Source organism: Megalopta genalis, chromosome 6 (genome assembly GCF_051020955.1).
Source record: "Megalopta genalis isolate 19385.01 chromosome 6, iyMegGena1_principal, whole genome shotgun sequence".
NCBI classification, from domain to species: Eukaryota; Metazoa; Arthropoda; class Insecta; order Hymenoptera; family Halictidae; genus Megalopta; species Megalopta genalis.
In genome coordinates, this window is record NC_135018.1 from 21,985,092 (window position 1) to 21,999,915 (window position 14,824).

The 14,824-nt window shown below is 33.1% G+C and overlaps 1 protein-coding gene across 1 annotated transcript in view; it reads left to right on the forward strand.

Moving 5' to 3' along the window:
* Positions 1-14,824, forward strand: part of LOC143259730 (uncharacterized) — an 801,439-nt gene that overhangs the window by 350,126 nt on the left and 436,489 nt on the right. Inside the window, exon 4 of the mRNA XM_076523132.1 lies at positions 12,753-12,818. Coding sequence (XP_076379247.1) covers positions 12,753-12,818 — 66 coding nt within the window. The remainder of the gene's footprint in view (positions 1-12,752; positions 12,819-14,824) is intronic.

Below are 14,824 nucleotides of genomic sequence, written 5' to 3' on the forward strand. Positions count from 1 at the left end.
TCGAAACCCCAGCTTTTTACATTTTTAACCATTTTCCATTCGAACGTGACTCTGAAAACGAAAAACTTTTCCATTCCACCGATTTTTGGCATTTCCGTGCGAGAGCACATTCCCAATCCTTTCGGAATTGTTCTCCGTCAGTTTCTAACGGGTCCTAATGAGGTTCGCTCGTAGAACGCCTACGAAATCGGTCGCTAACTGTGTTGGGATCATCGTTATTCTCGAGACTGCCGTTGTTCCGAGAGTCCTGACGGTTCCTACAGAAATTCTACTGGCGAACCACTCATGACAATGGGCGAACGTTTGTCTGCGGATACCTTCCAGTTCCCTCGTTTTTCTTTTTTCTTTTACTTTTATTTTTCGCTTATTTTCCCGTCATCCTCTTTCGCATCCTCCCATCTCTCGCCCCTTCATTTCTCTCTCCCCCCTCATCCCTCTCTCCTCGAAGACCTCATTCTCTCTACGTCGCGTCGCCGTTGGATCGACGTTCTGCATGTTTCCTCAAGGAATTTTTAAAGGCAGATTCTTCGCGCTCGTGTCCCATGAATCGTCTACGAATTTTTCACTAGCTCCGACCTCGTTCCTGTAACCCGACCGCCGTCGTGAACATCACAGATAGATTTTTCACGGTAGCACCTTATCGGTCGATACAGAAATTTGTTGCCTCTATTAAATATTTAACTTCTTCTAAACCGGAAGGACTTATGAAGATCAATACTATACCGCAGAAAATGTATTCAGGTGACTTTCTCATGTTGCTTTGTCCTTCTCATTGAGCTTTTTTTAGGAGGTATACGTACGCATAATCGTGAAATGGATTCTCCATGAGCCAGTCTGTTCTTTTTATTGTTTACTTCACTTTATTGGTTTCCGCCTGAAAATGAATTTTTCATAGACATAGATTGTGAATTTATTTGCTGATTTTACGTAACTTTCAATCGTTAGTGCATTTCACTTTTTATTGCATTTTGATTACGAGGAATATTCTCTTGAGTGAAATAAATTTTTACGTTACTCTCTAATTTTCATAAAACAATTAGGAACGCAAATAGGGATTTGCATAAAGATTCATACTCTAGTTGTTAATCTTTTGAAATATATTATTTCTTCAGACATGCAATATGTACTCCTATCTAATTTAAGCATCTACTCTAATGAATTTGCATAGACAAAGTTTCATAAATTGTACTGTATCAGTCTTTTAGACTACAATTAAATAAATTAAGGATAATGAAAATATAAAAATATAATTTTAGACACGTGGATGATCCTACCAATTAATATTGATGTTCTAAATATCTAATCTATTATATTTCTCTTCACTCAAGGAACAAGCGAAAGAAGACATTATTTTAAGGTTTTTATCTTTCAACAATTTATACAAATAAACGTCATGCTTTTTAAGTATTGCTTTACTACTAAAAGTTATGTTTTAAAATGATAGGTTAAACGATTCTCTTCTATACCGATGTAACCCAATACATACTTGCATTATAATTATATAATATATTATTATAATTATATAATTATATAATATATTATTATAATTATATAATTATATAATATATTATTATAATTATATAATTATATAATATATTATTATAATTATATAATTATATAATATATTATTATAATTATATAATTATATAATATATTATTATAATTATATAATTATATAATATTCGAAAAAATATTCGACATATATACTTTCAGTCACAATCATTTATATTCAGAGGACGAGTGCGCTCACTCCCCGTAATATTACAATTGCAAACCGTACTCTGTCGTTTATTTCGGAAGGTATTAACTATGGAGAACATGATATGTACGGCTCATATATTTACTCATCTGTATTTAATAATTAAAAGTATATTACAATGTAATACTTTTCTGCAATGGGTTTGTAAAATGTTCAACCATTGTACGCGTATTTCGAAATGTCGGAATTATACGAACTTTTGTTTAATTGCGTCCGGAAATGTTCACATAAAATTGCCATTTTCCAATTTGCATCTTAAATAAATCAATTCTTTAAAAGTCGATATATCCGAAATTTTCTACATCAATTAATGACCTTCAAAATAAATTATCACAACTATTATTCAGAGAAACAGTTCGTTCATAATTAAGAGTTTTTAAAAGATCAAATACAGTCCTCTTAAAAAGACAAATATACATATATGGATACCATTTGAAACGGCATAACTTTTCTAAAACTGGATTAAATTCACGTTTTTTAATCTTTTTATCTAAGCCTGTAACGAAAATTAAAAAAAAATACATTTTATAGATCTTGATAACTTCTATGCATGCTGATCGTTTCATTGAAATCAATTGACCTTGTTACGAATTACAAACAATTAACAATCGCGAAAATCGTAGTTTTATCCAGACTTCTTACATTTTCGACCAATACTTGTCCAAAATCTACAGTTTTTTAAATCTTTCAATACTTGCAGAGATCTGCAAAACGCATTTTAAAAATTTTTATTACAGCTTTTTATTATATTCTTGTCATTCCAAGTAAAAGTACAATTTAAAAAAAAGTATTATAATCATTAATACAAATAATTTCAGTCATTTATTCCAGGTTTTAAAAAGTTATACCTCTTTAAATGGTGTCCACATGTATTTGTTCTCGATTGTACCTCCTGAATTTTTAAATTTAAGTACAATTTCAGATTTCATATACTTTATCCAGAGGAAAAACTGTACTATCACAAGAATTTAATATAATTAAATAATTTAATTATATAATATATTAAAAAATATATAAAAATATAAAATAAAATAAAAATAAAATAAAAATAGAAATAAAATGAAAATATATAATATATATAATATATATATATATTAAAATATATTAATATTATAATATATATATATTAAAATATATTAATATTATAATATATTAAATTATATACAATAATATTAAAAGAATTTAATATAATTATTGGAAACTCTGCTACAACTATTTAAACGTTTCCATGACTCAATGTTCACTATTTTATAAATGATTTTAACAAATTTTCCAACAGTTTTTAACATTTTACAAATTTTCTTTCGTGTTCCACATCCGCTATCTTTAATATCGGAATTTCATTTGTTCTCAGTTCCTTCTTTACGGCGCGCTCGTTTATCATTGTATTTTGTTTCTTTTAATTACTCTGACTTCCTGGTACTGTGCATTTGTCTAATTTATTTGTTTCCCCGTCTTCCATTTTCTGTTTCACGGACTTCTTGGAAAAAACGACAAAGAATAAGTAATACAAGAAACTTCTCGGGTGATACAAAAGTGAGTTACAGCCGAAACTGTAAATGAATGAATTCACGTTATTACATCGAACTTGTTTACTGTGAATTCCGTAAACTCTTTTATGAGATAGCATTCTTTTCAATTAACGTTTTTAGGTTGATTTAACCCATTACCCGCTGCAATTCAAGAATACGAAAAAATTTTAATTATGGTTATTATAATAGCGGGAATTCTTAATACTTTCATGGAGTACGTGATATGTTCCCAGTATTTTAATGACTGTATATTATTTAGAAGTTGCAGTTTTTAAAAGAAAAAAATTTGAAGAAATGTCCCAACAATGGGACATTGATAGATATGTAATGGGTTAAGCATCGATGGAATGCCACTGCCATCATTTTTCTCGCCTAGATCTCGTGCAATTTGTGAATAAGGTGGATATCAGTTACTTTGTTCTCAAAGGGATTTCTTAATCAGCCTCTCAAGAGGAACCTGGTATGGGAACACAGAATAATTTAGCGACCACAAGGATTCGAAGCGAGCGGCGGATATCCGTTTCAAAGAACCACTTAAACCTTGAACGATCTATAACGTGGTGTGAGACCATTCTCTGATGGTCCGTTTACGCATCATACATTTTCGAACGAGAATGTCGATTTATTTGCCAGAGTTGGGCAGCAACTAATTACGTTCGAAGGATTTATTTAATATAATGATAATATAAACTATTAAATACAATAGTATAACAATTGATTTAAATTAATCATAATTACCATAATGATTATTTAATTACATTTCGTCGCAAGAGGGCCGTTCGCTGTCAGGTTTTTGTGAAATCGAGAAATTCAGCGTTCGTATACAAAAACTGCAAGAGCATCGCGCTTTAGCCATGACATGCACAAAGCCGGAGCTATGAATTTTTAATATTCTATTTACGTATTTAAAACGTAAAATATGAACTCCCAAAACGCCGTTTCGTAGTTACGATATTTTTCACTACCAGCATTATTGTTTATTTACAAGCAGTGACTACACGAGGCAAGCTATGGATCATTTATGTTAAACTCCAATTAAATTAAAGAAACAAATATTTCAAACTATGGCTTAAATAAAATACTAAATATACTAAATACAAATATTAATACAAATACTAATTCTCTTCGATAAGACACTGGCTCATCACAGAAAATTATACTCAAAATTCAACTCCTTCCGCTACATTATCATGTCAGACCCATTGCGAAGATTTGGAACAGAATCCATTATACAAAGCGAACATTATCCACTTCATTTAAATTGATATAAAATTCTACTCTCCTATTATGAATATTTAAACATTGAAGTAAAGGTTGGCATACGATAAACATAAATTTTCTTCCTCAAATAAGAATTTGTTAACAACAAGGACGTAATATTTAAAGCAGCTGTGAAATAAATCGTAGCGTAAAGTGTTAAACCACATATCGGTCTAAAATCTTATTAACTAGGTTGTTCTAGTGACTAGAGGTTGTTCTAGATTTGCAACGTGACGATCATCTCCGTCAAGGTTAAATTCAGATCTACACCCTTAACCCCTTGCATGCCGATTCCTTTACAATTACAATGATTAGAACTTTTTCCATCGCAATAACTTCTTCGAAGAAAAAGAAATTTTTTTATATTCATTGTGCGTTTACATCTATTTGAATGTTTAAATACTGGTGACAGGAAAATAGAATTTGATCCCGACATAAAGGAACGGAACAACACTCATACGTAACAGCTTATTACTAGAAATTTTCACCAAGTGTCTGATTCGTTAAAGTACGGTAAGGGGTTAAGCTGTGAACGCTACCTGAGGGCACCGAAACGGCCGTGTAATTACCGAATTCATCTGGCAAATACGTGCGCATTCAGGGCTTCAAACAAACAATAGTATATTGTCAGGCGTTCGAGGACACTTGAGTATATTCTCCTGGGCCTGACGGTACTCTCCTATGACCTGGACCTTGCGCCATTTCCCAGGACGTCTTGCATCCTCTCCTACGCCACAGTGAGCGTTGCCCACACTTTGTGGAGGGCAGTGCCCTCTAAATGTAGAAATAATCTTAGTAATTGGACACCGACATTGTCATTCACTTTCACATCATGTATTTAAATCCGGGAGAAAACGAGACGAGACGGCAGTGACATTACACTCATTGTCTAACACGTCGTCTAGTTTTCGCGCAGTCTAGAGACTAAACCGTACAAGGTGTCCCAAAATTACTGTACAAGCGGGAAACGAGGGGTTCCTGAGATTATTTGAAGTAATTCTTTTCTTGGCGAAAATGCAATCCGCAGCTTCGTTCACGAGTTATTAACGAAAAACAGTAATCAATGAGAGACGAGATTAGTTGGCGCGAAGTAAACGAAGCCGCAGATTGCATTTTCGCTAAGGAAAAAGATTACTAAAAATGACCTTAGAAACCTCTCATTTCCCGCTTGTACAATAATTTTGGGACACCTTGTACATACAGACACGCGTCGAGTTTCTGTAAGTATTTTGAAACTTTACTTCGCACGCGAGTTATCACCATTGTGAATGCGAAGAGATCCCCGCTTTTAACGATCATTTGTTATTCTCGAACGAGGAAAAGTTTTTGTTTTCATTTTTGTCCATCTCTAAGTCTACAATTTAGTTTGGTAGTAACAGCAAAATAAATTGATTTGTTTCGATGAAGATAGTTTCCAAAACATTATGCAATTATTTCTTGTTTCACTGGAAATAGAATTTTGCACTGATCCATATGTGATATTCTTATTGCAACATCATCGTTCAGTTTACCTAGTAGCTTTTGCCAAGGAATATGATCTGAAATTTTTATGTTAACTGAAAATGTTACTACAATATCACAGTACAATCTCTAAACAGCAGTTAACGAATTGCAAACAAAGATATATTCATTTTAACCTTAATTATTCATACCTTTCAAGAATCTGAGGGTACTGATAGATGAATGTAATAAAAATATAGTTTACAACGGAAATATACTTACCTTTCATAATATGTATGAAGTTTCTGAGTAACTGATTCAACTAAAAATGATTTATACATGCAACTAACTTCCGATGATTTAAAAAAAATTAGAATTTTTACAAAAAATTCAAAGACACTGACATTCTACAATTTTGTCCATATTCCTATTTTATTGTTATTTCACAATATTTATTGGTACTGAACATATACGTATACATAGTAATATTTCATAGTCGAAAACTACACGACGTACGGAGCGATAAAGTAAAATATTAAATTACAACTTTGCAAATCACTTGACCTTTTCCTTGCTCGTTGTACATTCGTCAATTCAGAAAAATGTGTTGGAGAAGAAAACGCGCGTGTAAGAAGAAAGTTAGCGAAGAAATTTCAGCGGGAAAGCTTACCGAACAGCTTCACCCTTTTTCTCGTCGGCTTTTTGAATCAGGGACGCGATTGTTGACCGATCCGTTGGAGTGGATAAAGATAAGGAAGAAACGATTCAGTGCGGATTCCGTGTTGCGGACGTTCCACAGCAGGATTCGACTTGTTTTTCTCGCGCGCGACATTTTACCTGACTAGTTACGTCATAAATTACTGTTCGCTAACTGTTATCAAAATCTTGGTTTGGTATCATAAATCATAATACAATCAGACAACTTCTTCGAATTGCTAACGTGAGTCTATCTTCTTTTTGCTTACGAGACATAAAATCAACTCTCTCTCTACTATCCAAAATAATATTTCATAAAACTATTAGGTTTTTAATGATTTCATAAAAATTGAGATGATCAATTGTCCAAATTTAATTTACATGTTCTATGTTCTAATGTCGAAACAAAATTACATCATACACAATTTTTGCGGAAGCATCAATTTGTTTTTCAGCGCTTAATATTATTACGTTTGGAGACTTTTCCGTATACTCTCTTTCGTGACCTTTAACCTTTTCTAAAGCCATGTGTAGGTACAAGGGATCTTTCACAAGGGAAAGCAAACGCCCTTTTTTTCGAAACACTGCAAAAATCGTCAGGCATTATCAAACTGTAAATGTGTTCAAATCTAGAATAATCTACAATATAATCTAGCAAGATCTAATAAAAATCTATAATCATATACATAGAAGCACACAGAAATCGTTGCTTCATGTACTTAATGATTAATCTGGGAGTGTACTAAATGATTGCATACTGATGGAGTGATTGAAGAGAATGTGAAATTAATTAATTAATTAATTAATCTTTCAACAAGATATGTTTCCAATGTGGAAGAAACAGCTTCTTCGAGCTACGTTCATCTATATTGTTGAACATCCCTTTATATTTTTCAATTTACGGTTACGTTTATGGGCGCGGAAAGTCGGATTCATGAGGAACCATTCTGCCACGAATCCGACGTAATTGACAGAAACTTGTATTGGTTAGAGAAGTATCCATTTATTGCGTCCTCCATCCGGTTTTCTTCAATCCGATCATGTTCTCAAGACCAGTTACATTATCCATATTGATAACAATAATGTTGAGTGAGTCTTTCCGCGCTCAAGACGTTTGTATCGATTTCTCCTGGGGCTAGTAGCTAGCAATTACCTTCCAGGCTTTCTGAAACGACAATAAGGGAGTCCTCCTTTGTGAAAAGTGATTCGGATCGTCTTGTACGATATCAGGTTTGAACAAACCTTTAACGATGGTATTACAGAGCCATTAACAGTGAAACTGTTACAAAACATACGGTGAAATTTCATATAAAAGTTACTTTTATGCGTTCTAAAATATATGCGAAAGAGATCAAGTAGGAATGAGAGACTATAGCACGCATATCAATAGAAGAACAATCCAATGGGAAGGGATAAGGAATTGCATAAAGGAATCGTTATAAAATTGACAGTTGATAATTTAATACATAATTTATAAGCATGAGTTATACACTATTTGTAACAAATCCTAAAACATGTAAAATGTACGAATAACGCAATAATACATTCGTGCGTTGTTATTAATTTAATGAGAAGTAAACATATTTGATCTTCTTCACATTGTCTTTTAATTCTCATCAATTATCGTTGGACGTTCAATGCGATGTATCATTCGTAACACTTTTTAAAGCATTCTTATGACGCACGTTTATGGAATCAACCTACATGTCATGGGCAGCATTTAAACAAAAAATAAATATCGCTAAGCGCGACGCAGAGATTTAATTAATTTTCATGATTGCTATAACATGTCTACCATAACTGTAAACTCGATTCATCGCACAGAATACAGAACATCCACCGCGGCCATATTTATCTTCCGGAAATGCAATATTGATTCAGCGGAATGAACTACAATTGTTTGTTCCATATTCTGTTTTCAGTTCTCAGTAGGTATTTTTTGCAAGGGTACATGACCAGTTCATTAAACTACTAGTGATCTAACGAAAAAATATTCATCGCCATTTACATGAAATCTAATATCGTAATCCTTTATTAACCCTTCCGCTCGAATGTTAATGGCGATATATATGGCGAATATTATATTATTATATTGTATTACTAAAATAAATTAAGGGAAGAGTAGCAATTTCAACGGTCATTTTTTAGCGAGCAATATACGTAGTACATTTATGTAAACCGAGCTATAACTCTGGTCCAGGTGGATTTAGAACAAAATTGTAGACGAAAATTTCATACTATTTAACAAGCCCTATCGTCCTATAGTACGATTTTATTTACAAATTCACCGGTGCACTTGTAAAGTGCATCTGCACTTGTTTTTAAAAAATAGAACTGCATATGTTGTTGTAGGTAGATCGATTTTCTAGAACATTCTCAGTAAAAAAGTATTAGGCACAGTACCAAAGAAATTAATATTTCTCAAGATATTTCATGTTTAATGTTTCATAAAACATTAACTTTTTTGTATATTATACTCTAATGTTTTTAATTGAGAAATTTCTAGAGAATCGCTCTACTTGGCAAGTTCACCGATGCACTTGTGAATGAAATCGTATTGTAGGATAATGCTCGTTAAATACTGGAAAATTTTCCTCTACAACTTTGTCGTATAAATTCACCTTCGCGTACATTCAATAATTATGATAAAAGAATTAATACGATATTTTTGAAAGGTATTGACGAAATGTGGTAGATGTTTCCTACCATTTTTCCATATTCCATTATCAAGTAATCTACCGTCCTATAATATGTGACAGTTTGCAGAAACAATTTTAACAATACAAAAAGGTATACTTTTTAATATACTCGGCGATGAAGATGACAATAGAGATTGTGAAAAAATGTCCTCATCTCTTGGAGATGATTAAACTCTTCTCCAAATTAACGTCGAAATCAAATAACAATTTGTTTCTTATAATTTTATTACGTCTTATCATTCTGTTTCTTATCAATTTTATAATTCTAACAGGTCTATGAAGTTTGTTGTGTCTCTATTATCATATATTTCACTAATTCATATTAATTCAATACACAAGCTCCCCAAACATTTTCTTTCTGGTATAACCGTATTTTTAATCTTTCTCCTGTTTTATACTTTACTATTTCGCCTCATTGCAAATTCATAAAATCCACTGAGCGCGTTAACTTTTTGTGGAGGCATCATTTTCAGAAAACGCCAAGCACGTACCACCGTTTACTGTTTCCGTTGTCACGTTCACTTCTTTGCCGCCGTGCAAACGGTGTAAAGTCGGACCTTTCACCTTTTCCGTTCTTTATCGTCGCGTAAACCGGAAATCCTGACGATGCACGTAAGATGCACTCGTACCATTTGTCGTTCGCTGTTTTAATTCCAGCGTATCGTTGGCTTTAAGAATATTGCCGCTGTTATCCCGAAAATAAACGAACGTTTAATAGACCAAATCCGTTTGCCGTTTGATCGAAACGCTTCGAACAGCATAGTCCTCCAAATAGAGTTTCGTTTCCTTTTAACCAGCCGAATTATATATATAGACTGGTCTGAAGAGGTACTTGCACCTTATTGCGGTCATTTCCGTGTCGGTGAGATTGATTCTCTTTACGGATTGTCTGATTTGAATTAAGAGCACCGTGCGTCACCGTATCATCATCGTGAACTTGATAGTTGACGTTTATGAGCACGTTATTCTTCAGCCTTTACGTTCCGATGGCGAATGAAATCGGTTTATGTAGATTTCATCTAAACTGAAACCGAGGTCCAATCGAAATTCGTTCAATTTTTTGTCAATTCGGGAAGTTACGATCCGCTAACAAGTAGATCGTGTATCTTTATTCAAATTATCATCTTGTGGAATGCCCTGTGGACACCAAGCTACGAGAGAAATTGCTTATGCTGATTACCACGCAAACTGTCACATCTGGGCAAATATTTGAAAAGAAATATAAGAACGCTTATTTTATTCGTTTGAGATAATAGCAATTTAAAGTAATGAATTATTTCGTTTTTACGTCCAATTTGAGCAGCACTCTCTCTTCATAAATATACAATCTTTGTAATCGGGGCTGATAATCTCAAATAATTATTTCGTATAATTGTGCGATCAAATAATATGTTATTTAAAATAATATTTCAGATAATGTTATTTTGTTACTGCAATAACGTATTCTTAACAGATACATGCATAAAGGTACTCAGTTTAATTATGAGGATGATATGAATGCGAATTGTATGAGAACTTACTTGTATTAATCAATTTCATGAACGAGAGAACGAAATGGATGAACCAATTAACCTCGTAACGGAGATACTTTCTGCGTTCTCGACCAAAATCAATGATATCAATCGAGTCAATTGGATCAATTGAACCCGCCAATTTTTCAAGGACAATTACACCATTTTTTCTCGTGCGATACACAATGCTAGTCTCTTTCATTGGTCTTTTTTAAATGCGTGTATTTTGCTATGTACTTAATCAACACATATTCTTATAAATATCATATTTAATAGTGACTAATGTCATCATCAATTTATCTATTGTCAAGTTATGTTAAAAACGTTTCTAAAATTTTAATATTATTTATCTCTAGCTATAATCAAGTTACACACGTTTCTAAAATGTTAATATTATTCATCTGTAGTTATAATCAATTCTACTCAAGTTACAAACGTTTCTAGAATTTTAATACTGAGTGCTCGTAGTTTTATGTTGTAATAAATTCTACTCAGTTTCGAATTGTCTTTGGAAAATAATTCTTTCCTCGTGACTAAAGGAATGAGAAGATAAATAAACTTTCTTGGCTGTTAGCCGCAAACAGTGAAATTACTTCGTAACGAAGTTTACACCGGAATTAAATTTTCTGAGCATTACACGGATCCTGTTTCCCGTGCAACATTTTCCGCTAACGCCGCCACTTTGCTCGATGCAACATCGAACGAATTTTCTCGGTCAGGGGCAGTTAATGGCTTGACTGCAGCCATCGGGCTACATAGATGGCATTTCGTAGATTTACGAGGCGACAGCTTTTACAGCAACGTTTCGGGGATTCGTAGTTTTACGGGTAACATCCGGACGATTTCACGCGGGGAAATCATGTCTCTATTTCGAACTGACAGCTCGTCGATCGATTTCAAAAAACCACTGACCCGGCGGCTAGGAGCTAGCGAATGTATGTAATTGTCTCATTTTAATAAGGGGAACTATATTCCTAGACTATACTTAATAAACATCAATCGATGAGTTAAAATTATTGTTAAATTTTTCTATTACTATTTGTATTTTCCATTTGAGCAGTTATTATGTTTAACAACGTGTGATTCACTGTTTTTCATGTTTATTTTTATTACTGACGGAATTCGCGCAGTACAATTAGATATATTTAATGTAATACAATGAAAGCGATACATAGTATAAATATGGTACATTGATTACACTTATACAATTGATAACGATATGATAAATCGTCACAAATGACGATACGATACATCGATTACATGATTTGATACTTATGCATCGCTGAGGATACTTAGAGTTAATAATATTTTAATAATACCGTCTATTTTATTTTACATTTCCTTATGTATAAAAGATTTATTGGTTTGTATTTATTATTTATGTATACTCAATCAATACAGTAACTTTCGAAACTTGACGCTTGACACCACAGTTGTGCTAATTCATTTACATCGTAATTCGTAATTCATGGAACTTAATTATTTAGTACTTTGTAATTGCACTCAAATTACAATTACGAATTAACATTGTAATTCAATTGAATGGGGATCTAATTGAATTAGTTTGTAATTACAATTTCTTGAGTAATTTGATTATAATCCTGCACAACTCTATTTATAGTTTCGAATGCGGTTTACACACGAATGTGTAATGATCGAAATTGAGATTACTTTTCGGTACATTTCATTGAAAATAATATTGACGATATATTTCAATCAACATTTTGGAATGATATTTCTTCTGCTATGATTTATTTGTCTGTGAATGATGCGTTCGAACGTCGTTATACGTATTTCAAAGAAATAGCAAGAACTTTCATTGATGGAAAGTAAGTTATTCTCTCGTTTGTTGCAGCCGACAATTTTCGGGACCGTGACATCAGAACCCAGCTTAAACTCGAAGGATGGCAACAGTCGAAGGGTAAGTGATAGAAAATTAATAATAGTGCGCAAGGAGCGTAAATTAAGGAGATTTAACTAAATTAGGAGATTTAAATTAGGAGATTTAACACTTACGGAGCCCGTAAAAATGACGGGTGACTCATTTTTCAATTTACGATTATCCAGATAGTAAGGATACATTTAAGAGTTGTTTATTCGATATACGTGTCACTTGCGGCAAATATTTTAACAACACTCGTTAAAAATCAGAATAAACGTCTTTTTGTCATTTTTATAAACTAACCAAAAACAGCTTTTGGTTATTATATAATTGATATAAATTATCTGTGTATTTTAAAGTTTAATTTTTAAAGCAGAAAGCTAAGTATTGCAGTGAAAAACAGACTCTAGGTATCATATTCGTCTCTAATCATCGCATACAATTAATAATAACGAATTAATTGAAGAGGTTAGATGATGAGGTCTGACAACTTTCCCTTGGATTTATTATTTCGGGGCACTATACTAAACTGCCGATGTTTTAAATCCAACAAAGACGTCGCCGAAAATCTCGCACTTTAACTAGACTTTCAACTTGAGGTTTTCATCAAATTCTTGGCCTGGTTTTTTGAAATTAAAAGTTTTACGTTTTAGGGAGAAGTATTTAATGTCGCAATTTTTCGGGAAAGATACGCCGCAAGTGCACGGAAATTTTAGTTTTAACCACGGAACGTGTCCCAGGAGACTCTTCCCGGCGTCTTAATGGGTAAAAATTGCTGCTAAGTCGCTGTTCTCCTCTACCTCGAAACGCCCGAAGATAGAGCGTTCAAGCGGTCTAATTAAAAGTAACTGCGATACCAAGCAAGTCGTTCAGCCCTAAAACCCTTGCCGCGGAGGGACTTTAACCTGCAAAGTCGCGAAGACCGTGTCCGCTTTACGCCTTGCATAAATTCCTCATAATTGTGAAATCATGCAGAATATTGCAGTCCCCGGGGTGGCGCTCTAAAAAACAGAATGTTCATTTTCATGAGAAACTTTTCATCGTCCCAGTGTACATTCCTTGTTGGGGACATTTCGGCGCGGAATACAACTTTACCTGCACAAGCGGTCGTTAAGGAAATCATTTTTCAACTGGTAGAGAGAAAATTATTTTTTAGTCAGAATTTATATGTTCAGTCCTAGACGAGCATCGATTAATTCAATGGTCGTACATAATTAATCTAGATTTTCACAGAAAGTTAGTAATATCTGCGAATTCGATGTATGTATATGTACTATCGTTTTTAGAGGATCGATACGTAACTGTCGGAGCTCATCCGTTGAAATGGTTGGACCATTTTATACATCGATACATAAGTATATTGCGATACGTGTTGATCATGTTGAAGTTAGGATAGGGAAAACTGGTATCAACTCCTTTAACAACAACAAATATTTAATAAACTAACTTGAACATGAAACCTGACAGCCAAACATAATATAACAAATCGATAATTCACGTTCATCTTCTTCGTCCGTGTTTTATCTATACATACATATTTTTTCTCATTCACTGATTTGCAGTCGTACTGTGTTTACGATAAAATTATCTCGTATATAATTGGCGGCGTAACTGTATTACAGCTTTTCCCAATAAAAATATACTGTATAAAGCATACTTTTAGGCGAAAAAAAAGTATTTCTCTTCGAGAACAGATGCGATTGAAGTGTTATTTATTTGAATTTTAGAAACATTTACAAAATTGGAATCATTGGAAACATGGATTCACACACACACACACATGCTATAAATAATGTGTTAGACATGGAAAATGGTCTCTCACGTATTCTTTCATACATTATATATAATTATACGTATTATCATCTTGCGAGTGCAAGGAAGACGAAGAAAATTTGGATGGAGAATGAGAGTGAGAATAATATCGCGTTATAAGGCGTTTGTTATAACATTATTGATAGCAATTATAACATTTGTTTCGCGAACGTGGTATCTGTTTAAAATCTTGACAAAATGGAATTAGAAATAATTGATTCGGATCATTTTGT